The sequence below is a fragment of the Drosophila mojavensis genome, unplaced genomic scaffold (assembly GCF_018153725.1).
Source record: "Drosophila mojavensis isolate 15081-1352.22 unplaced genomic scaffold, ASM1815372v1 contig_19, whole genome shotgun sequence".
NCBI lineage: Eukaryota > Metazoa > Arthropoda > Insecta > Diptera > Drosophilidae > Drosophila > Drosophila mojavensis.
In genome coordinates, this window is record NW_025318726.1 from 2,410,484 (window position 1) to 2,434,479 (window position 23,996).

A 23,996-nucleotide genomic window follows, 5' to 3' on the forward strand; every position below is an offset into this window, starting at 1 on the left:
TATTTGATTTTTATAAGTCAACTTTATTCTAAAACTTCAATTAAGAAATAATTAGATGATAAGTTATGGTAATTTAAAAATATTTAGAATAAAATATATGATTACTGTTTATTGGGATCAGTCTCAATTTAAATAGCTTTATTATAGATTAAGAATTAACGTCAAAAGAACATGAAAATCACTTCCGTTTTATCGGTACTTTACAGTATTTATAATTACAGATCAAGTTCATTCAACTTTAAAGACGAGGAGCAGCACTGTTAAATGACCGGGTAGTAAACGCCTATCAATACACTATAGTTAATATGCAAAAACAAAAATAGATTATTGTCCACAGTTTAAGGATATTTATTATCATTTTTTTATTAATTTGTATACTTAAAATATATGTATTTTCTTATTTTTATTGATGTATTCGCATTTGTAGACAAGGAATGACAACTCTAATGCAGATGAAACGGCGGTAATAAAAATATCGGCTTCGGACGCGTGAATGTCTACCGATGGCTACTTATGTGTATGTGTGCATCGTTTGTGTGTGATTTACATGTACATGTGTAAATGAGTGTAGTTCTATGTGTCGAAAATACATACTATAAATTATTAAAGCGTTTTAAACAGCAAATTTTACCTCCGTTGTGTTTATTTATTATTTTTTGGTAAGATATAATCCAATTAGAAACTTCAAACCTAATTAAAAATGATCAATACTTGCAGCTAACAAAGAAAGCTGAATTCGGCAGCAAATGTCAGGCGTGGATCAGGTAATGGCATTTTTGTATATATACATACGTACTTTTATGTATGTATGCACATACAAATTTATGTATGTATGTGTGTTCATTATAATTTTAAAGGCTTAAAAAAAAAGTGAAGTTTTGTATACAAATATTTGTATTTTTATTATAAATCCATATACATATTTATGCATGTACATAGCTATATAAACTCATTTTCGATGTATGTGTGCTTAGAGAAAAATTAATAAGTATTCTTTCTTTATTTCAGAAAATATCCGGAACTGCAGGTACATGTATAAGAAAATCCGAGTTCAAAATTGTTTCATAAGTCAATACATAAATTCACAAAGGCAAATATACGAAAATATTGGATAGTCATATTGGATTTTTTTTACGTATCCTATTAGTTATGTGCATATATTTATTATAGTCAAAATGCAAAATTAGCCACAAACCGGCAAAATGTACAATTTTTTCATATTTGATTTGTTTTTCTTTTGAATGACTAAGCAAAATCCGTTGAGGAGCGTAATATACCATGGAGCCAACAAGTTGATGAAGCCTCCTATGAAAATCTATCTTCTCCAGCAAATGATGACAATTCTGGTAGTGTTCACTTAATTAAATATTATCTAAACTAGTTCAATGATACTACTTCTCATTATATACCAAATGAAACAGGCAATCAAGGCTCAATGCAATTTCAATTTCCACCATTTAATGTAAAAGAGAATAACAGTTTACCATTGACTAACGCGGGTAAAGGACGTAAATCATCTCACAATGGTGAGTAAATATATTAATTACTATATAAAATACGCGTCAAAAAAGCAATGAAAACAAAAAGCTATAGATTATTTATGTTACAAATCTTTGCCTACTTAGGGTTTCAGATTTTCCTTTTTGTTTTTTAGTTTGAAAGTTGATATAGTTCAAATAAAAGTTGGTAATAAAACTAATTAAAATAACAACCTACCGTTCATTGTACCCTATAGTATAACGCATATGTGTGTAATAGGTAGAAGGAAACGTATTTTGTTTTTTAAAACTTAAACTATATTTTATTGAGTGCTATAATTAGTATAGTTTCGTTATATCATCTAATTTGGCTATAATTAATATACAAACCAATAAGTTTTTAAGCCAATAAGACTTTCCAATTAGTCTTATAGGTTTATTTTTGTATGTACGTACAATATACCTAACAGCAGATAAGGGTGGGCTTAGGATATCTCTACAGAACACTTGTTTATTAAATATATATATTATAAAAGGGCAGAAAGACAATTGCTAGATAAAACATCAAAGGCAATGAGCAGGACACACATAATCAGACGAAGTGTAAGATGCATGCATCAATACTAAACCAAACCTCACCATACGTATGGAGGTAGGATTTGCATGATGCTTTTGATGACAACCCATGCAGCTACCACGCTTACGCATAGCCTTACTTTCGGTTACAATAGTCAAATTTGTCAGCAAAACAGTTGTCCCAATCAACAAAGTTTACAATAAAGCAACTTAATTGAGAATGGTAACTCATTGTAATTAAATAGAAATAGTTCGGAGCAAGTGTAGTTTAAAAAATGTTCTTAATGTACCTGTTGCCGCAATCGGAAATATGAATGTGGATTGGTTCACACAACTATTTATAAAGACCAAGATAAGAATAAGTCAGTTAATTCATCATCTAATTGCTACAGAAATTGAAATATTTACATGCATTCTAGCTAATAATTTCGTCCGGTAATAGTAATTGAAATAAAAAGAAAATTTGATACGCTACGCTTAAATAATATTTAAAGCATGATAAGTTAAACACCAAAAATAAATTTAGATATACCACAATCGGAACAACAGATTTAGTTGAGGAATTTTCACCGGCACAATGGCAACGAAATGTTGATTGAAATTGTTATATTCAATATGTTTAAAACAATTCGTTGCGGTTAGAGAAATTGCTGCATACCAAAATCTGCAAAGAAATCAAGAATAAGTAGATTTTTTAGGATAACTATAGACAGATTAACCTTCGCTTTTAATATGTCTTCGGTCCAGTCCTCCTTAGCAATGCTTTCAATGGCTCTAATTAATACTCGTTGAACCTTATCGACATGCTTTTTGTACGTATATATTATCTCGTGAGTTGTTGCAATTGGCTGATTCGTGCACCAACACTCTTTGTTGGTCACAAAACTGAGGGACGCGTATAGAATACCGGCTTCCTTGGCTAATGCGGCTTCTGGACAGAGGGTCATGCTCAAGATATCTGCTCCCATGTTACGGTACAGGTTGTTTTCCGTAACCGTCGAATAACGTGGCCCTTCCAGGGTCAGCACCGTTCCTTTCGAATGTACGGGGTATCGCAGTCCGCTGGCTGCGTTAATTATGTGGAAACGTGTCCGTTCACAAAATGCAGGAGACATGGGCAGATGGCAAACGCCAAATGGGCTGCCAACAGCTCCATCATAGAATGTTTGACTACGTTTTGTTGTGCTATCAATGAAATCGTGTGGCACGACAATGTCGCCACACTGAATATGCTCCCGCAACGAGCTGACGGTGTGTGTTACCAGGATATGTGTGCATCCCAATTTACGCATTGCCCAAATATTAGCTCTGTAATTAATATTAGTTGGCATTATATCATGAAGACGTCCATTTCGCGATAGCAGCGCACAGTTGCAGTTTTCAATTTTCCCTTCAATGATAATATCGGAAGGTTTTCCGAATGGTGTGCAGACAGCACATTCCTGCCTATCCTTTAGCACAATTGGTGTATCGAGCCCAGACTCTCCAATAATCCCTATTTTAATATCCTCTTTTTCTGCAGCAGGTAATTCGGTAGCAGGTTTCTCAGCTTTTTTCCCCTCTTTAGATTTCACCTTTTCGTCACCTTCTTCCATGGTAATTTTGTTTTAATTTTGAAGTTTCCCAAACTAGTTTTTATTTTTATTTAAATAAAATATAAACAATACATACTATTAATTTTGACTCATGACTGACTTCATACGCTCAGCTGTCGGATTATTTTTTTTTTATTAATATTGCATATTTTCATATATAAGGGTTTAAAAGTTAAAATTTGTACGGCCAGTGTTAAATAAATAAAGATTAATCACAAGATTTAATGTTCTTTACTAAAGCTTTTGCGGTATGCTGGACTATAGTGGATTCATAACCCTAATATAAAAAAAAAACAACAACTAATATAATAAATTAGACGACCTAAATAATATGCAGACATTTTACGTTATAAAATACGTCTTTTCAGATACAAAGAAAAAACATGGGAATCCCAGTTCTTACAATTCTAAGCGCGACGATAACCATTTAAATGCTTGGAATTCCAGAAAACTTTTTACCGAAAGTTCTGCGCCTTCTGTTCGGGTATGTATTATCGTTCAAGCCCTCTACGATTAGTTTTCAAATTTGTCCTTTTATTTCGATTACTAGTAATCAGTATACAAATCAATTCACAACTATCAGCTATCGTTGAGAACTGGATAACTTTAAGTTTATTTATTATAATTAAAAACTTATGCTGATAGGTTGTCCAAATACCAAGTGGAAGTAGAATCTAATACTTTTTATTGATTATGTTACTAATTTAAAACTCTACATTAGCTTTGCACAAACAACTTTTCATACGTTGAGATAATTTAATATAATGCGCAGCAAAAATAAGTATATTAAAACTCTGAAACTAAGAAATTTGTCTTGAGCCAGTTTAATTCAGAATTGATGTCTAAATAATAGGAAGCTGACCATTCTTAACGACAGTAAATAAAGCATTGAAGTCTTAAGTTACGTTAAGCTCCCATCAACTTTGGTTCAAATCATCGAAGACTTAAGAAATTGAATAGCTCTTATACAATATTAAATATTTTGTAATGTTTGTTGGTATCTTAAATTCAATGCACTAAGGACAATTTAATTTTCTGTATCTAGATAAATCAAAACAACAATGGGCAATCATCAAAATTGGACAATCGCACAAGCGAATCTGTGGATGAAGTTAAGATACATGCAGTAAGTGCTGCGCCAAAAAAGACAACATGGGCATCAATAGCTTCGCAGCCAGCAAAACCATTATCTAAAGTATGTTCAGAGTATATTATAATAATGAAAAGGAAAGTAACACAAATGTAATTTTTTCATATTATTCGCACGCAGACCATATATACTGCTTCCAGCCATAAAAAGAAGGGCCCGGGCATGCCACCACCCCCAATGGTACCAGGGAAACATAATTTAGATGTCAATGTATGGGAATTGCCAAACAGTAATCCACCGCCAGTACCATCCCCGCCTTTACCAATTGATTTGTCCAGTTCGGAGCATAATTTTTCTGTAACGACTAGCGAAGAACCAACTCCAGGTCAACGTCCTGAAAAGGACGAATGCCACAGGTTGCCCAGCAATAGTAATTTTGGGAACGTTAAACCTTCCCCTAATGGTCAACACCGCAAAAACTGGGCTGCGCAGCAGCAGCAGCATCAGCAACAGCCAGCTCATCATCAAGAATCGCGACAAGCTAGCAGCTCATCCGTGCAAATTAATCGGCGAATAGCCCCAGTCGCATCGCAGAATAGATATAACGATCGTAAAGGAAATTTTTCTCGTAATGATTTTGACAAAAACCTAAAGTATGAAAATCGGGATGAAAATATTCCACTTGTTGCACAAAGTGCGTCTGTACCTACAGAGGTGACTGCTGACCCGCAAATATTATTGGACGAATTGAAAGACAAGAATAATTATAACCCTTCGGATATTGATTTAGATAAAGCAGCATCCGCACGGTAAATAACGGGACTGTATTTTTTTATGAATAGTAATCTGCAATGAATTTTCTTTTATTTTTTTAGATTTTTCGTCATAAAGTCTTATTCTGAAGATGACATTCATCGCAGTATAAAATATGAGATCTGGTGCTCAACAGATCATGGTAATAAGCGCCTGGATGACGCGTTTAAGGAACGGCACAAAGAAGGCGGCAATATTTTGCTTTTCTTTTCGGTTAATGGCTCTGGCCACTTTTGTGGCATGGCACAAATGATGACTTCGGTGGATTATAACTCTACATCCAGCGTTTGGTCGCAAGACAAATGGAAAGGGAAGTTTAAAGTAAAATGGATATATGTGAAAGACGTGCCTAATGGAAAGCTTCGACATATTCGACTCGAAAACAATGACAATAAATCAGTGACGCATTCAAGAGATACGCAGGAGATACCAAATACAAAAGGCATTGAGGTGTTGCAAATTCTGCACTCTTATAGACATTCAACATCCATTTTTGATGATTTTTCCCATTACGAGAAGAAGCAGGAAGAGGAAGTTTCGTCGAAGCGACCAACGATTCATGTTGCGGATGCCAATAACCAAGCTCAAGTACCAATCAACCGACATTATATCCGTGATAACGAAGATAGAGAAAGGGAACGAGACGTGCGAGATGTGCGAGACAGTCGTAGCTTAACTAATAATATGACTCAAAAGAATTTTTTTACTGGTGGAAATAATTTCCGTGACCGGAATCCGATACATAAAAGTGGCAGCGGATCCGGAAACTATCACAGCAGCTATAGCGACTATCGACGGGGCTTCGATTGTCAGCGAACAATAAGCGGTGATTATGTATCAAAGGATAGGGAAAATGTGCAAAATGATAGAGAGAATCATTTTGGAGCGCGCCATGGGTCTAACAACAGAAGAGACGACCATCCACACAGCCATTCAATTAAACCCAGATTACATAAGAGGGATTTCAATGAACAAACGAAAAGTGACGTCCGATTTAGAACTGAACTGTCGACATCAAGGGATTTACCAAAAGTATGCAATAACTTGGAAGCATAAGTAAAATATAATAATCCATTTATTTTGCAGACAAATGAAAATGATAGAATGAGAAACACTGACTATTAAGGACTGAGCTGCGGAAAATAACATTTTCAATGATGTCTGACGGACGTTATATAGAATCCTCATGCCCGTGTGCACCTAAGATTCGCTGATTTCATGTTTAAGATTTTTTTAAAAATTGTGTGTACAAGCAGTAAATCAGAAAGTTAAAATTAAGCTGAAAATAAAGCCAACAACCGATAATTAGGTTTAACTACAATAATATGATAACATTTTTATGTAATTTATTATATTTATATAAATCGATTGACGCTTTCATTGAAACGGTTCATCAAATTTTATTGAATCGATTTGTACACAATTTAAAGTCAAGGGTTTACTTGATTCATTCCTTGTAGCTGCACTGCTAATATTTATAAAACTAATTTTCATCAATATAAAGTGTAAACTGAGTATGTGAAAAAATTAAAGTTACAATTTTCATTATACCCATTGTTGCCTCAATTTCAACAGCACTGATATCAATTTAATATAATAAAATGTACAATGAAATACTTAAATATTCTGATAATAAAATATTTCATAGCGAATTTCGAATAACACATTTGTGGAATAGCTTCCTATCAAACCGAGGCTTGATAGTTTGTCTCTAAAAGTAAAATGTTTGTTTTATATTTCGAATTGCAATATATCAATCAATTTAAGAATGTGCATACCTTACGCTGATCATGAGATCATGAAAAGTTGTTTGTTTACTTTTCTATTTTATTCATATACAATGAACGGACCAAACCCAACATAACGTTGATATCTAACGGTATAGGACCAGAACCAGCTGAAATTCTGTTGATGTTTAACTATTATACGTTCCACAGCAATATAGATATTACCCTGTAATAACAAGAGATTACTAGTAACCTCTAAAAATGAACAAGACCTGATAATAGGTGTCAAACATTCAGTTGACTTATCTCTATCTGCCAGTGATTGTAAATGTGAATGAACGCGTCTCAATCATATGGATGGATGGGATCGTATATCGTATAACTTTATGGCGGTTATATTTGAGAGACGCGTATTAAAATCATCCATTTATAATATTTCCATTAATAAGTGCAACAGTTGAGTTCATTAGCAACGATGATTTAGGCAAATCTTTGCGAGTCATGGTTTTTTTTAAAGCTACGTAACAAGCTCTTAAAATTAGCAAATGAAATTTTAATAAAATAAGATAAGTCTGTGCTGTGAGATATGTTGTATCATAGTCATGTAAATTGTGGAAACATTTTTTATTTATAATTTTTTTTTCATTTTTATAATCAACCTATTGTCATATCTGATTCTATAATTTCATAATTCCTACTCCATATCCTCTCTATGTATTTATTTATTTATTTTACCAACATGCTCTGTTGCTACTTTCACTGGAACGGGTTCATTTGCTTATGATACAGTTAAATAATTTTGAGAGAGATTTATATAAGTATATTAATGCAGTATAAAAGCTCTATATATATAAAAATATCTGTCAACCTTACAACCGAGGGTGGTCGACTGCCTAATATTCGCTTGCTATTAAATTGTAGTTAAACAAGTCCAGTACTTCCTATATATGTGTGTATAAGTCATGTATAAGTCTGTCGACAAGATCAACAATGAACAAGGTGCTAAATTTGATCTCTCCGTCATATTACGCTACAATACTTGTAGGATCAATTCGTAGAGGAACTTCTACATATGGATGAATATTCAATTATTATATCTAAACCTAATACTACCTAACAATGAAAATATTTTTGTGCGCAGCCTGTAATTCTTTATTAATTAATGTTACATTATATTTTAAATTCGCAGTCTTTGGGGACAGTAAAACGGACATTGCACAAAATCAATAAACACCCTTTAGTTCGAGAATAAAGTATAAAAGCTGAGCTATAAACTCTTCTTCCTTCCATCGAAATGGACGGCACTTTTATCTTTAATAACGTTTCTGAAAAGTTACCCATATAAATAATAATGCTCGTCTAACTGAAGTATACCAGATGCCTTTCTGAGTGTTCCGGCGTTTTTGAAAATTACGAAGAAAGCTTTTACGCTGCTTTTGGGGCTGTAAATGTGGAACACAAACACGTTACTAATGTTATTCCCATGTACGATTGTATATGCGGTGCGTCATTGGATTAAGAGAAGCGGCAAGGCAACGCAGATTTCTCATTAGTTTTTGCCAAACTGTCTCGGAGCTTTGAGTGTTGCTCGCAAAGTAGTTTATTTTGTTTTCGTAATTTCGCTGAATACTCAACTCTAAAATGGATGAGGAACAAATGTGGAAAGGGATCTTCAATAAATTACAAGAGAGTAATGTAAATCCACCTACAGAGCATCAGCATCAGTAAGTACAGTAAAATACAGATATTTCTGTATGTAATGTACCAAATTGTCGTTGTCGTATGAATCAGTCTATTCAAAATTGTATATGGTAGGTGCATGTTAATCAGACAACTAATTATAAACTATGTGTATATATAAATGGGAGTATATGTGTATAAATGTTAAAATTTATAATATAAGTAATGTTTCCATGTTGAATATATATGTGTACATATATCATATGATCTTGCGATAACAAAAAACGAGACTCAAGTTAGAGCACCAACATTATATACGATGACACATATAATCATAGACTCATGAGTACATATGTACATATACAAACATGTGCATATATACACATACATACATACATTAAAAATTTTATTTGTGTAGGCCGGGTTTTGTTTGGTGTATTTTTTTTTTGTGTATTTGTATTTGATGTGTTACTCTTAAATCACATTACAAAACACATTTTGGCAACGAAAAGCTTTCGCCCATAGCTATCGATATTATCTATAGTCTTCATCGGCTGTTTATCTGTATTATATTAAATTGTTGCTATGTTTTTAGTTAAGTTCGTGCAACTAAAGATGGCACAAGACATTAGATTGTCATTAAACATAGCTGTGTTGTTTTGCCTCTGAAATCGATTCTATCGGATTTTCCAATTAAATGTGTGCATGTACATGTGTACATATTGCCTTTGAAATCAAATCATAGTTGAAATGTGAATCTCGTCTAACAGTGCCAACTGAGTATATGTTTAATGAAGATAAGGGTCTCTTGATGAGATGAAATCTACGCTGCATACGCACTCAACCCACCTTAGATCACAATTAGATCACATTAATTTGCATTGTCTTCATACCCTAAAACCCATTGAAATAGTGCTGTTGGCAGGGTATAATGGTTATATTAAAATTCATGTAACAGGCGGTCTATTAAAGAGTATTAATATACAAGTGATCATTATGGCAAGTAAGATAAGACAGTTGAGAGCCTATCCATCATACATATTCAAAGGAAAACTAAATATTTCATATATTTTATTCAAGCTTTCGTTTTTAATAGTTTAAAGGCTATCTAATATCTAGTAGGGACAATAATTCAAATTTATAGTTTATGTTTTATTAAAAACTAAGCTTTCGTTTTTAATAGTTTAAAAGAATAGTTTAAAGGCTATCTAATAACTAGTAGGGACAATAATTAATATTTATAGTTTAAATGGCACCTTAGATAATAGCATTTACATTTTAAAATATATGGGAATATCGAACTTACTCCATTTCCTTTAAGATCGGCGCATTAGGTTTGATAGATTGATTTATTTCACTTTAAATCGGAGATAATACACATAAAAAACTGTCGTAAATGCTTCGGGATAGCACATTCAACCAATCCAATGCATTGGCTTCGCATGTGTGTGAGCTCATACATACAGTTTGTAAAGAAACATTTTACATGCATAAACAACTATTGATATACTATATGTACAATGTTATTTTATTTTTTATATAATATAATAAACTAAATTAACTTTAGTTATATTATGTGTACATCTGAATATATTGTTTTATGTATGTACATATGTATATATGTATATATATCATTGTTACTGTAATGTAGTGCATGTGTGTATGTTTGTTTGGGTGCATTTACAGTGCTTTCCTGTGTTTGAATTGGAGTAAGTAAGAAGTAAGTTGGAATATCATGGTGTGCAGGGTATTTTCCAGTCTGGCACTTGTCATTATGAGCACTCTTACCTAAGGGCAAAGATTGTAGTATCATAGGAAAGCGTTCGATCTGGTCAACTCCAAAAACTAAAGACTAATCTAATACTACATACATATGTATACATGTGATCACGAATATATGTATGTATGTATGTATGCATACCTCTTTGTATGTTTGTAAATATAACTGTGAATGTTATTTCGGATTTCGTGGTTAATACACATACATACATACTTGCATACGCACGTCGATGCATTCGTGTTATGATGCACTAATTTCTTTTAGTCATGTACATATGTATGTATGTATGTTTTTATGTACATATGTACGTGTGCACGTTTGTGCGTGCTCTGTATTGTTGTTGTTAAGGGTTGGCAGTAACATGGTTCACGAAAATGAGTATTTACTATGGTTGAGCTTGTGTATGTTAATTAGGTGCATGCATACATACACATGTACATACATATACGTATACATACATACATACGTCCGTATATGCAGGTATATCTTCAAAATCATGAACCATGAAGACATCACACACACAGGCGAAAGCAACAACTATAGTGCGGATGTAACTGGTGCATTTGTATTGGTCTGTTTTGGCCCTATCTTTCAAGCGGCTAACGTACAAAGCTCTTACTGCTCAAACAGTTCTAGCCAAAAGGTCGTGGTGAATGCGTTTGTTTTCGGTTGTTTGTGGTGTTAAATTCACGAATTTGCTAGAAAATGCAAAGATTGTTGTTATAAATATTGTAAAATAAATATAAAGTGAGAGCAAATGAAGCTTCTTGACCGCATTAACTTTATTAGACAACACTGTACTCAGTCTATATTGATATGTGGAGACAATAGGTAATATACAACTCGGCTATTAATCGATAGCAAATGATAGTGTAAATAAAGATACACAGCTCTTATAAATTGGAATTACGGCTAGTTGTAATCAAATATATGATAAATATATGTATGATTAAATATCCAACGAGTATTTGCAATAAAATAGTATATAATAATTACTAAGGCTAAATGAAGTATGTGCTCATTGATAGTCCGAAAACAGTTAACAGTACCGCTGGAAGCGGAGTTCCCCCACAAATACTTCGTACCCCGCCGTACCGAGCTACAGTTTTAAGAATTACTTAAATATTTACATATGTATATCATAACCATGTATTCATTTATAGTATAAATAAGAAAATATATAAATTTTATACAATTAGGGTAGGCGCTAACCTGATGACGCGCAGTATATATATATATACACATATATACTTATATATATATATATATACTCAAATATAAATATCTACATTATTGAATTACGTTGGTCTTTGAAATCTTATCTTCATACACTTTGAAGGGCATGGCAATAGTATCAATTGTCAAGGTTTATTCGCATCACATATATAACATTATATATTTATATGATTGGAATATACGCATCTACATAATAACTCGACTACGTAGTTATATTGACAGTTATATAGTGATTAATGTGTAAACCCCTAGCTGGAGCAAAGTGCTTCTCGAATACAAGAGCAAAGAGAGGCAGCCCTAGATTAGAATCGAGAAATCGTCGAGATTATCGTACAGATTATCGTGGTTTAAGTATTGATATGAATCGAGCAGCGTTTCGATATGATTGCACCATCGACTACACCGTGCATCGTTTAGGTTGCATTAGTCCAATGGACGTTGTTTGCCAGCATTGAGGCGCATAGAAGTTCGCGGTGAATCGACCGGTTTGTGCTGCCTTAGTGGTAAAGTGACATTGCCATTATATTCCTATCTATATTAATATTGTTTTGTATTATTGTATTGCGTTCATCAAAGCCTAAATTAGTTCAGCAAAGAGGTAACACGACATTCTTTGACAGTTAGGCGGTACGACTAGTCGCCGGGTCAACTGGTCTTAAATAAATAAATTAATAAGATCTTGAAATTAAATCTTATTAAAGAAAATCAAAAGCTGTGCTTATTTATAGACATTGATACATATATATACGAAAAAATCGTATATACCATATAACGAAAGTTTTGTTCTTAACTGACATTCATGAATCAATACTTATGATTATGGGATTAATAGTGCCATTTGTGACAATGTAAAACACATATTTATTACTGATTTGCTTAAAATACTATAAGTTAAAAATACTATAAGTTAGAAGAAAACAAATCAAGGCTAGACATTTTTTAGCTTTTGTCAAATGTGATGAAAATTCGTTTACATATTTTTAGATATAGGAGGTCAGTGCATAGAACATAAAATTAACACGAGAATTATTCTGTTTTCAAAATTAGAAAATCCTTTTGGCCTGTGATACTAAGAAGTATTTGCAGGAATAGCAATTGTTCGAATCTGTAAATATATAAGAATTGATTAATTGAGTGTTGTATTTATCAAAGAAAAAAGTTTGTTTGTTTCAATGAATAATAAAAATAATCTAAATGTTATTGACCTCTTTCCTATAGGCAGCCAGGCGACTCATTTCTTTTTTCTTGATGGATGTTATTAAAAGGTCAATTTAGGAAATGAGTCTTGTGCGTGTGCGTTTGTCATTTTAAAGCTTTTAGTGAGCTTGACATAATAGATTTTTTGGTTTGATATCAAAGGACGCCACATCAGATTTTAAAACACTGCAGGATACAAATTTTGACAAATTTATATATGTATGTACACACGTATTGTCATCAGTCTAAATACTTCTTTGACTAAGATAGGATTATTTTTGTTTTCCCTTCATATATATACTGAGCGATTGTCTACTGTTAGTAAGCATTTAAAGAAGATTACTCCAATGCCATCGAAAGGTTTCATTTAATTGGGATACTATGTGATTGATTAGCCTTAAGTGTATTAATAATCAGAGCATGTTTGATAAGGCAACTGAATTACTATACTGCTTTTAAGAGAAGTCATAGGGAGCGGTAAAAAAGGTATAAGAGTAAAAATTAGCGCCTTCTTGTATTTCTTCCAAGTATATTTCCTCTACTTAATTCCGTATTTCCTCTTTACGTACTTCTTTTAAGTATTTCCATTAGGTATTTCTGTATGTTTGATAAGGCTAAATGTTGATATGCTAAATAGCTTATGTATGCATTAATTATATATGTGTAATTAGTAGATTGCATAGACAATAGGTTCTTCTGTGCTCGAGTACTCTTGGGGACTGATCTGCCTGAATTTCATTATACCCTGAACTCCTTACAACTGTAATTAAACATTAAAAGTTGGATTTTTTGTTTCTTGTTGCAAATTCAAAAAAAATCCCAGACCTAAATATGAAATCTATTTATAATATGAATATTTGCTTATGATTTTTTTTTTTACTGCAGACTCCAGGATAGCGATGATGGTTTCTTTGAAAAGTTTGGCTCCTTTTTGAGACAGAAATCTCAATTGGATGAAAATAATTTTAAAACATCGTTGGCTCCATTTCCGGAAGCAGAAGAGGGGGAAGAAGAAGAGACGGCAATCCCAAAGGTCAATGATGGATCCTGTACGGATAGTGGACTGGAAATAAAAACAGATGATAATGAAAGTTTCGATACTTCCACATTGGGCAGTGAGACAGACTTAATATCCGTCAATAATATAAAGGAAAATGTTTGTATGAATGTAAGTATTAATATGTATAATATTTTTAATGAAATTAAGTGAATTTTTTACAACTCGAATTTTCTGATACCTTAAGTAATTAAAGTTATAAAATTTATGCAACCGGTATAGGTTCTATCTTATATAAAAATAAGAATATTCTTTAAATTGCAAAATTAAGAGCAAAATTTTTAAACTAAAACATTCTAATTTTTACTACTTATTGATCCTTGTTGGTGGTACAGTATTACCAATGAATCCTGATTATAGTGATTTATTTTAAAGTAAATCAAAACGTATTTGGAACATCGTTATTAATTTTATTTAGTTGTAGCACGCTCAAATTTATAAAAAAATATATATGGTACTTAATAAAAATTCAATATAATTGCTGTCCTCTAAAAACTCTATATCAGTTAATTTTTTAAGCAATTCAATTCTTTAATTGCTCACTAAGACAACCCATTTTTGATACTTAAAAATTATTATTTTATAATTTTGATCTGTTAATTATCAAATTTTATTTAAATATAATAATTTTTATAGGATTTAAAAACTTAATCAACTGTTTCATTTTTGATGGAATTATAAACATGATTTACTAGAAAGCATTTTTCAAATGTCGTGAAAAGAGAAGGGGTATAGAGAGAAAAAATTTCATTCAATATTAAAAAATGTGAATGAAGAGAAAACAAATTCATTCATACCTTGAAATTATATGTATGTATATGTGGTGTTTCTTTATTCACCGTATAGGTACTAATCTGTATATATATATAAGGACTGTTTTTTAAAGATATAGTATCCATACAAGTTATATTTCAAAATATCGGGCACTAACAAAGAAGCAGAACTGTATTTTTGGTTTGACCCTTTGTTAGATTAACCGTAGACGCGAACTATAAACAATTCGAACTGATTGGGTTGAGAATAGTCTATAAATTTGTTTGCTTTAGTATCTACTTATCTACACTGGCACTACATAGATGTTTATGTGTACACATATGCTGTGCGTTTGTGTGTGTGTATACAAAAAGCATTTATTCATTCACTTGCTATGTGTGCTTTCCCCAATACTTTGAATACACATAGGTTCATAAACATTGAGCTTTTTTTCAAAGTTCCAAAAATAAAACATTTGCTAAAGCACTACTATATAATTCAGCTTCTCTCTTTATCTTGTGAGATACTTAGAAAACAATCTCGAAAACGAATTCTGCTCATACACACCCAAAAGCAGCTCACGGTCAGCGTGATTAGATGTAAAAAATTTTTATTCGCGGCATTGACACTGTTAATGGGTTTTCAATTTACATATACCTAAGAGTGGTACTGCTGCAGGGACATCTTGGAACCCGCTAAACTATTATACGGATACCAGAAATGATCATATAATAATATAATATATACGTCAATATATTATAGCTGTGCGATGTTCCACAATATAGACGAGAAATAAGATTCACTTTCACAAAATAAAGAAAAGCAAAAGTGCAAAATGTTTCTAAATTAGTTATACAAAGTTCAATACTTTTGTGTTTTAAAAATGAGCTATTTATCGTTGCCACGAGTTCTGTCTAATATGACCTCACGAAACTCAACGGATAAAAGTTCAAAATATTTAAGTTTAAATCGAACTGCGGGTCATGAGACGCACCATATTCAAAAAGTGTGTTCGACACTCTCCTTAAACGAAACGGCGGAGCGACGCAAGCGGATTCTTAATAGAAATGGAAGCATATCCAATCAGTATTTCCGCGGTGTTCACAAGCATTTATTAGAGTCTCACGCAAAAGAAGTTTGTCATTCTATGACTGTAAGTAATTATTTTCTAGTTATTTAAAATAAATTGAACTGGTGGTTGTTTAAAAATCATTGAATTTTGTTTTTACCGATAGGAATGTCGGCCCAAAGCTTTTTACGAATGTTTATATGGGGCAGTAAAAAGATATTCAGTTATCCCTCAAATAAATGAAACACAATATAGTAGTGCGTATTAATAATCTAAGATTCCATAAAAATTAGTTTAGGATAATAGTCGAAGATATTAAGCGATAGACAAACTTAATTTAAATTAAACTGATACATCACATTTTTTTTTTTACATTTGAAGATTGAGAGAATTCTTAGAATTCTTTATTTCCCTAACTAATAATAATAGTATAATAATAATTAATATAGTTTATTAAAAGTTAAGTAATAATTTCAAGTTTGCTTCGAAATACATATTGTTTACTAACATCCAAAGCCCCTCTAAAGTCGATAGTATTTGTACGAAGTATAGTTGTATCAATATACAAGTACTTGGAATGATCTTGTTGGGTGTATTGTATGATACGATGACATACTCTGGAACAATAAGAAATATCGTAGAAATTGCACTATCCGGCTTATGCAAATCTTCTTTTATTTACATATGTATTTAAACTAATTTTAGCCACAAATATACTTAATCTTACACATACGGAATATCTGTGTTTACTCTAGCCACAGCTCCACATTATGGGAAATGGGTTATTAAGTTCGATGTTTATTTTTCCATATTTAATTTTCGACCATCCAGCAAAGAATGTTTGCAGAAATGTAAGCATATTCAAAAAATGTTTATTTTTTTTCTCAATTGTTGGTGCGAATGGTTGTGATGTTCGCAAAGTAAAACGAATATTTATAATCTTTATGTACTTAATGATACCCTCAAGTATGTGCAGTATGTCTGGCTATATTGTCTTCGAGATATGCTTAAAAAGGAACTACAAATATATATTTTTTAGCAATCGCTAGCTTTTTTATAATATTTAAAATAAATATAAATATAAATAAATAGCATACAGAGCCCATAGAGCCCGTAGTCTTAATTACTGGTAGCAGAATCTGATAATATATTATTTATATAAATATGTATATATTATTAGCATGGTCAAAAAAAGGACGAAAGTTTGCAATACTAAATGTATGAAGCTCGATTATTAAACAAATATGAACGTCTGAATTCTTATACTGCTTATTTTTTCAGATCGACGACTTATACGAGGAGATCCTATTTGAAATTTACAATAATATTGGTTGTGAGAGTAGTGATGCCTGTAGGGAAAGCCTGGTTGAATTCGCAAAGGAGGTATTCAAAATACCCAATGCCACCCATTTGGAAATTTCTGAGATTGCAATGAAGAAGGAACCACCTAAATTAAGGCTCAATGTTGAAGTTATTAAAGCAGAAAACTTACTACCAATGGATTCGAATGGATCATCCGATCCTTTCGTAACATTGTACTTGGAATCAAACATTTCGCACCGCTATAATTCTTCCGTAAAAACGTCTACTTTAAGTCCCATATGGGAGGAGCATTTTTCATTGTAAGTATTATCGGCAAATAGGTCACATCAACTTCTGGAATTATTTTCTTCTATAAAGATGAAATTAAATATACTGTCTCGTTGATTATATTAATTACTTAATTTATTAGATGTTTATTGAATTTTATTTGAATTTTCTAGACCAATTGCTGAAGGTCCTCGTGATGAAGTTCTTATTATCGAAGTTTGGTAAGTTTATAAATTATTATTTACTTAATCTAATTGGCCAATTTGAATATTTTGGTTTGTTTCAATATTATTAAAGCAAATTTTTATGAGTTTATTCGAATTTTATTTATTATAGACCAAATTTTAGCAAATCAATATATCAAGATGAATAAATAAAGAAAATTCATTTTTATTTTTCTATATTTCTTCAATAGTTTCGGGTCATATGTTTAGGTGTCTCTGTCTGTTGCTAGGCAATTTAATTTCTGATGCTTGTGATCTAAAATGGCCAAATGCCAGCAATCGCTGTATTTGTTCAAAGTCTTGAAGAGCTTGAAACCAGATAGTTATGTTAATGTATTTCGTCAAGTATTTCTGAAACTTAATAGATTTTAAATTCTTTTTCGTAAGCATTTAAAACTAAAATGAATCAATCATAAGTTTAATTACATTTTTCAAGTTCTCTTCGTTGTTAAAAAGTATTTAATAAATTTGCGAAAATTAATATGAGCGAAAATTCCATAAAGTATTTACATTCAACTTATGGAGGACGCCAAACGACGGTTTTTAATTGTAAATAGTTTTATAATTATTTTATTTTATTCTGAAAATCATTAAGTATATATACAAATTGTATATTTTCTATATATCTAAATATTAATTAATTTTGTATACTTTAATTTTTTTCTGGTATAAATATTGTACCAATCTGAATTCTTATTTTTTCTAAGCCAAAGGAATTTTGGCCTATGTTTTCTTTTAGTTATAGACTGCAATATTAATATACAAGCGAATTTTTTTTTATGTATTTCAACAGTGTTTTAGTTTAGCTAGTGTCCGCTTGGGCAAGAACAGTATAAACCAGTTAAATAGGGTTGAAAATAAATTAAATTTATGCAAGTTCAACTTCAGCTATTAAAATTTAAGTTTGATGTCAGATTTGATCTCAAAATATAAAACGCATAAATAATTTAATAAAAATGTTTTTACTTTTAATAGGGACTTTGATGCAGCGGAAACTGTCAAAGACAAGGTCAATAAGCTGTTGGATGTTAAGGGTGTACGCGGGCTAAGCAAGCTTATGAAGGAAATTGCGGTTACGGCCTCATCTGGAAAGCATGATAACGAATTAATTGGACGTGCAATGATTTCGCTTAAGGTTGGCATATAATAGATATAAACATTTATAATAGATATATATAATATCAAATAGCTTATCTGTTTACTGAAACTTCAAGTAAATATTGAAAATAGGTAAGAACTATTTTCGAAATTTAATCAAATCGATCTCTTCACAGTAAATGCTAACGTTTTTTGATAATAATAATAATTTAATAATATTAAAAAAATTCTTTGAACTTTGCAAAGTCTATTCCAGTTACTGGACTGACCGTTTGGTATAATCTGGAAAAAGGGAGTAAAACGAAAAGTCGCGGTTCTATTCTAGTGAACATTGCTCTCAGTGCCGAAAAGAATAAGAATGTGGCAAGTCAAGAACATAAACACCTCTTGAAATTGTTACTGGTGCACGAGCTGGATTCGTCTCAGGTGGCCAAATATTGGTGGAGCGGAAAATTCGGAGCGATGGCTGAAGCAATCAGAACTCAACACGCCGTTCAGAGTGGTCTCTCTCCCGTTGACTGTGCGCTCTGCCAGTGGCATGCGTATAGCACTGTGCACGAGACTCATAAACTGAATTTCGTACTCTTTAATTCAATACTCGATGTTCTGGCTCCAGTAATAAACTATTTGCAAAACGATTCGGAGGATGTCAAAACATTCTGGGAGGGTGCCAAGCGGTTGCTACCATCTTGCTTTTCAATCCTAAGACATTTACGCTCCAAACAAATCAGTGATAATAAAATTCTGAAGACGCTCAGTGAGGTACTAGACATTCTGTCGAAGCTGAAAACATTTGAGGTGCCAGCGACAATAGATCTATTTCCCAAAACAGTCTATGGCTGGCTAGAATACGAAGACTCTGAGAAAGCGAACACGATCGATAACGTTATTATTGCCGCTATCAATAGCGGAGCCAAAGAGTGGATGGAACAAATCAAAGAAGTCGGCAGTCAAACCAAGGATCACGATTCGGATGAAGAGAAATTACAGAATGTAATCAAAATCATACAAATGGTTCGCTCAGATCTACAGCGTGCGATGGAATATTTCGATAAACTGTTCTACCAGTGAGTAAAGATTTATTACTATTAAATAAATTTATTCATTATTATGGTGCACATAATTGGTACATTTTTGGTTTCAATAAATTTTTAAATCGAATGGGCTATAAACATATTCGCAGACATTCATTAACTAACTTACCATGTTATGACACTGAATATTCACTAATGAAACCGATTTCGTGTGATAAGTAGGAACTGTGAGAGCGAGAGTTCTCCAAAGTTCATTAAATAAAGCAGTATATATGTAGCATTTGTGGAAGTCCCCTGGTTGATTTTTATTCTGGACCCAGGTGGAGTGGACCGCAAACTTTTTATAGAACAATCGGGAAAAAAAACGGAGTCGATATGTCCATGTCTGACTATCCTATTTACTTTGTGTACTCTTTGTATATACACATCCCATTTCATCTTTATAGATATAGATCGATATAGCACAAAATATGAAAGCAGTTAATTTACTGTGGGGGCCCTCGAATTGAATATAAATTACCCTAAATTTGAAAAATGTTATTTAAACTAAATTTTTTAAGTGGAGAGAATTTCATTAGGAGTGTGTATGCTGTATACTGCAGTATCTGTATTTGGTATTTTTTTTATATAAAAGTAATAAACCTGTATTAAAATATGTATTAAAATACTTGTGTCTTTCAGCAAAATTCGGGTCAGCTATTCCACTACACTATTTATGTTCTACGATTCAAAGCTGACAGAAATATGCAAAGCTATTGTGGAGCAAGTATGTTCCAACATTAAGAAGTTGGATGTTCCTGACGATAACTTTGAATATTTGCCAAATATTGACAATGTTAATATGGGAACAACATTATTTGAAGTTTATTTGGTACTCAAGCGATATAATACTCTAGGTAATTATTAATTAAAGAGATCGTATTTAATGATCTTGTATTAATATTGATTTTCATTTTACAGGACAGTCACTCTGTCCCAACTGTCAGCTGGAGATGAATGAATTTTACTTGTGGTTTGACAGAGGCGTAACTCATTGGCTTGAAATTTCAATTATTAAAGCCCTGAATCGCATCCAGAAAGCCATTGACCTGGACCAACTCCACGCTGTAGATGAAACGGTTAAGTATAGTTCATCAGCAGTCGACACCTTAGCGATTTTTTACCAGATTAAGATATTTTGGCAACAACTGGATTGGCCAGATATAGAAGGATCCTACTTGTTTGTGGCCAAAATCGTTAATGTAAGTAAATTGCCCAAAAGTAATTTATAGAAAATATGCTTTGAAATATCGCTCTTTCCCAGGATATATGCCGATGCTGCGTTTTCTATGCACAGCGTATGTCCCACCGCGTGGAAGCTATAACCAAAAGAGAACAGGATGGAGATATGTTTAGTAAGTTGTTGAGTTGGTAGGCTTTCAATATACGCGTTTAACGTTTTTGGTATTTTTATGTAAGATTTATCGGAGGAATGGTGCTTGGCTATAAATAATATGGACTACATCCGTCAAAGTTTACCCTCATTTATAAAGGTATGTAAAGGTAGTTAGATATTATGAATTGCTTCACTGTTTAAAAAAGGACTTTAAGTAATTGACTCAATTTAATATTATAAAAAAACATAGTAGAAAAGTTTAATCATGATAAAGTTAGTTTTATATATTAGTATTATTCAGTATTATTTTGTATTGTATGTACCTATATTTTTGTAGGAGCTGGGTACAGATACTGTGATACGACGCTTGGGAGATTACAAAACCTACCTGGATGCCCAACGCTGTGCCTCTACTATAAAAGCTGTTATCGATAATGCTCTTGATACACAGCGCAATCAAATTGTTGAGCTTATCGAATATGTTGCTCGCAGGATGTCTCCATCGATTCGGCGATATTTAACAGAAGGAGCTGAAGTACTTCACGAGAACTCAAATTCCATGGAAAGACTGATGATGTACCTGGACGGATCATTGCAGACCCTTTATGTTAATCTAAATGAAGTCAACTTCAAAAGAGTTTTAGATAGTATTTGGGAAGAGCTATCAATAATTATTTATGATCTTGTACAATCCAATCTCGATGTAAGTGTGACTTAAGTTCTGTACATTTATTTTACTATTACATTCTTTTATGTGATCCCTTAGAAACGCCGTCCACCAGCATTCTTTCAAAACTTAAGGGCCACTCTACATACTATGATTTCCAGTTTTAAGATTGGGGATACAAAAACATCTGATGTTAAAATTTTATCAGAAATCGAAAACACTCTTGAACTGCATGCTCTCGAAACGGCTGATCTTATTCACCAATACTATCTAGAACGATTTAAATACCAGAAACAGCAAGAGACGTCACCCTTTGGACAACTTACAATTAGCGCACAATTTTCAGACTCTGGATTAGTCGTGAGTATTACCAATTAACCAACTTAACTACACACATATAAAATACGTAACAAACATATACACAGATACAGATACATAGTCGCAGATACATAGTCACAAATACATAGATACAGATACACATACAGGTACTTAGATACAGATACACAGATGCAGATACATATACCCAGATACAGATAAGATACAAAACATATATGCTTAGATACAGATACACAGATACATATATACAGATACAGGTACACAGATACAGGTACATATACCTAGATACATAAATACAGATACATAGATATAGATACATAGATACAGATGCACAGATACATTTACACAGATACCGATTCACAGAATATATACACATATACAGATACAGATACAGATATACAGAAACAGATACATAGTCATACATAGATACAGATACATAGATACAGATACACAGATACAGATACACAGAAACAGATACATAGTCACAGATACATAGATAAAGATACACAGTTACATATACACTGATACAGATACACAGATACAGATATACAGATACAGATACACAGATACAGATACATAGATACAGATACAAATACAGATGCTTAGATACAGATACACAGATACAGATACACAGCTACAGATACACAGATACAGATACATAGATACAGATGCTCAGATACATTTACATAGGTACAGATTCACAGATAGGGATGCAGATGCAGTTTAACAGACACGGATACAGATATAGATTTTGGAGTATAGTGCCCAGTATATTTATATTCGAAGCCGACGCTTCCCTTCACCATGTTAGCCTAAGTTTTACGTAACATAATGAGATGAATAACAATTTGATTTAATTTTAGCTGACAATATTAAATGCTCGTAATTTGGTATCTATGGATAAAAATGGATTATGTGATTCATTCGTCAAAGTCTTTATGATTCCCAATATAAGATTTAACGGATTTACACCCCTCAAAACTGCCGTTCATAACAAAAATTGTTTTCCCCTTTATGATGAACAGTTTAAAATGTAAGTGAAATTTATTTTTGACAGAGGAAAAACATATTAATACAATATACTAATTTATATAAATTAGACATTTGACTCCAGAACAACGCCAGATGGAAGATAGTTTGATTTTATTTTGTGTTAAGGATAAAGATTTATTTGGAATGTCAAGTCAATATATAGCTGAATGCTATATAACGTTTGCAGATCTTATCGCAGCTGAGGGCGAACAGATTCTGATGAATCTATGTAGACCAGAGTATACAGGTAAGTACTTAATTGAAACAGGCTGAAAATAAATTTAACAATTTATTTTTTATATTTCTATTTCTTTAAGATTCACTTTCACTACGAGCTCTGGAGTATAGACAAGGTGATAAGCAAGCAAAGGAATTCCTAAAAAAGCTAAAGAACAAATCATATTCGTAATCTCAACTATTGACGAATGTCTAGTCTTGTAATTTCCAATTGAAATGATGGTATTATTTATTTATTTTGGCAGACTGGATCCTAATGTCAATAACAACTAGACATACGCATTTAAAAATAAAATCGTGAAACAATTATAATTAATAATAAAAATTAATATTCGAACAACAGTATTATCAT

At 32.2% G+C, this 23,996-nt stretch overlaps 3 protein-coding genes and 1 long non-coding RNA gene across 7 annotated transcripts; 2 read left to right on the forward strand and 2 right to left on the reverse strand.

Moving 5' to 3' along the window:
• The first annotated feature begins 505 nt into the window (after positions 1 to 505).
• LOC26528388 (YTH domain-containing family protein) lies at positions 506 to 6,876 on the forward strand. 2 transcript variants are annotated; one of them, XM_015166338.3, is made up of 10 exons: positions 506 to 659; positions 718 to 764; positions 1,009 to 1,027; positions 1,251 to 1,346; positions 1,422 to 1,526; positions 4,018 to 4,133; positions 4,695 to 4,844; positions 4,920 to 5,548; positions 5,615 to 6,584; positions 6,639 to 6,876. In XM_015166338.3, exons 2-10 carry the CDS (start codon positions 747 to 749, stop codon positions 6,675 to 6,677), a joined length of 2,142 nt encoding a protein of 713 aa, XP_015021824.1. In that variant the 5' UTR covers positions 506 to 659; positions 718 to 746; the 3' UTR covers positions 6,678 to 6,876. The 2 variants fall into 2 exon arrangements, with proteins under 2 accessions (XP_015021824.1, XP_032589743.1); XM_032733852.2 differs by lacking the exons at positions 1,251 to 1,346; positions 1,422 to 1,526.
• Positions 2,522 to 3,769, reverse strand: LOC6572316 (purine nucleoside phosphorylase). The gene is made up of 2 exons (XM_001998419.4): positions 2,774 to 3,769; positions 2,522 to 2,718 (listed from the first exon to the last, which is right to left on the reverse strand). The coding sequence occupies exons 1-2, from the start codon at positions 3,647 to 3,649 to the stop codon at positions 2,674 to 2,676; spliced, it is 921 nt and encodes a 306-aa protein (XP_001998455.2). The 5' UTR covers positions 3,650 to 3,769; the 3' UTR covers positions 2,522 to 2,673.
• LOC122756865 lies at positions 6,789 to 8,786 on the reverse strand. The gene is made up of 2 exons (XR_006356725.1): positions 7,331 to 8,786; positions 6,789 to 7,263 (listed from the first exon to the last, which is right to left on the reverse strand). It is a non-coding gene; the product is annotated as an uncharacterized LOC122756865 (long non-coding RNA).
• Positions 8,787 to 8,805: 19 nt separating this feature from the next.
• LOC6572315 (protein unc-13 homolog 4B) lies at positions 8,806 to 23,986 on the forward strand. 3 transcript variants are annotated; one of them, XM_044007630.1, is made up of 16 exons: positions 8,936 to 9,003; positions 11,220 to 11,570; positions 14,058 to 14,340; positions 17,333 to 17,673; positions 17,815 to 17,862; positions 18,841 to 19,000; positions 19,210 to 20,030; positions 20,679 to 20,893; positions 20,958 to 21,238; positions 21,301 to 21,391; positions 21,456 to 21,529; positions 21,710 to 22,075; positions 22,139 to 22,399; positions 23,239 to 23,408; positions 23,476 to 23,654; positions 23,725 to 23,986. In XM_044007630.1, the coding sequence occupies exons 2-16, from the start codon at positions 11,497 to 11,499 to the stop codon at positions 23,814 to 23,816; spliced, it is 3,456 nt and encodes a 1,151-aa protein (XP_043863565.1). In that variant the 5' UTR covers positions 8,936 to 9,003; positions 11,220 to 11,496; the 3' UTR covers positions 23,817 to 23,986. The 3 variants fall into 3 exon arrangements, with proteins under 3 accessions (XP_001998454.2, XP_043863565.1, XP_015021823.1); XM_001998418.4 differs by lacking the exon at positions 11,220 to 11,570 and having other exon boundaries at positions 8,806 to 9,003; XM_015166337.3 differs by lacking the exons at positions 8,936 to 9,003; positions 11,220 to 11,570; positions 14,058 to 14,340 and adding an exon at positions 15,538 to 16,135.
• The last annotated feature ends 10 nt before the right edge of the window (positions 23,987 to 23,996 follow it).

Coding starts and splice junctions, on each gene's coding strand:
- LOC26528388 (XM_015166338.3), top strand. Junction 1,527..4,017: donor ACGTAAATCATCTCACAATG/GTGAGTAAATAT, acceptor ACGTCTTTTCAG/ATACAAAGAAAAAACATGGG. Junction 4,134..4,694: donor GTTCTGCGCCTTCTGTTCGG/GTATGTATTATC, acceptor TTCTGTATCTAG/ATAAATCAAAACAACAATGG.
- LOC6572316 (XM_001998419.4), bottom strand. CDS start 3,649: ATGGAAGAAGGTGACGAAAAGGTGAAATCTAAAGAGGGGAAAAAAGCT. Junction 2,719..2,773: donor AAGACATATTAAAAGCGAAG/GTTAATCTGTCT, acceptor ATTTCTTTGCAG/ATTTTGGTATGCAGCAATTT.
- LOC6572315 (XM_001998418.4), top strand. CDS start 8,921: ATGGATGAGGAACAAATGTGGAAAGGGATCTTCAATAAATTACAAGAG. Junction 9,004..14,057: donor CCTACAGAGCATCAGCATCA/GTAAGTACAGTA, acceptor TTTTTACTGCAG/ACTCCAGGATAGCGATGATG. Junction 19,001..19,209: donor GTGCAATGATTTCGCTTAAG/GTTGGCATATAA, acceptor AACTTTGCAAAG/TCTATTCCAGTTACTGGACT.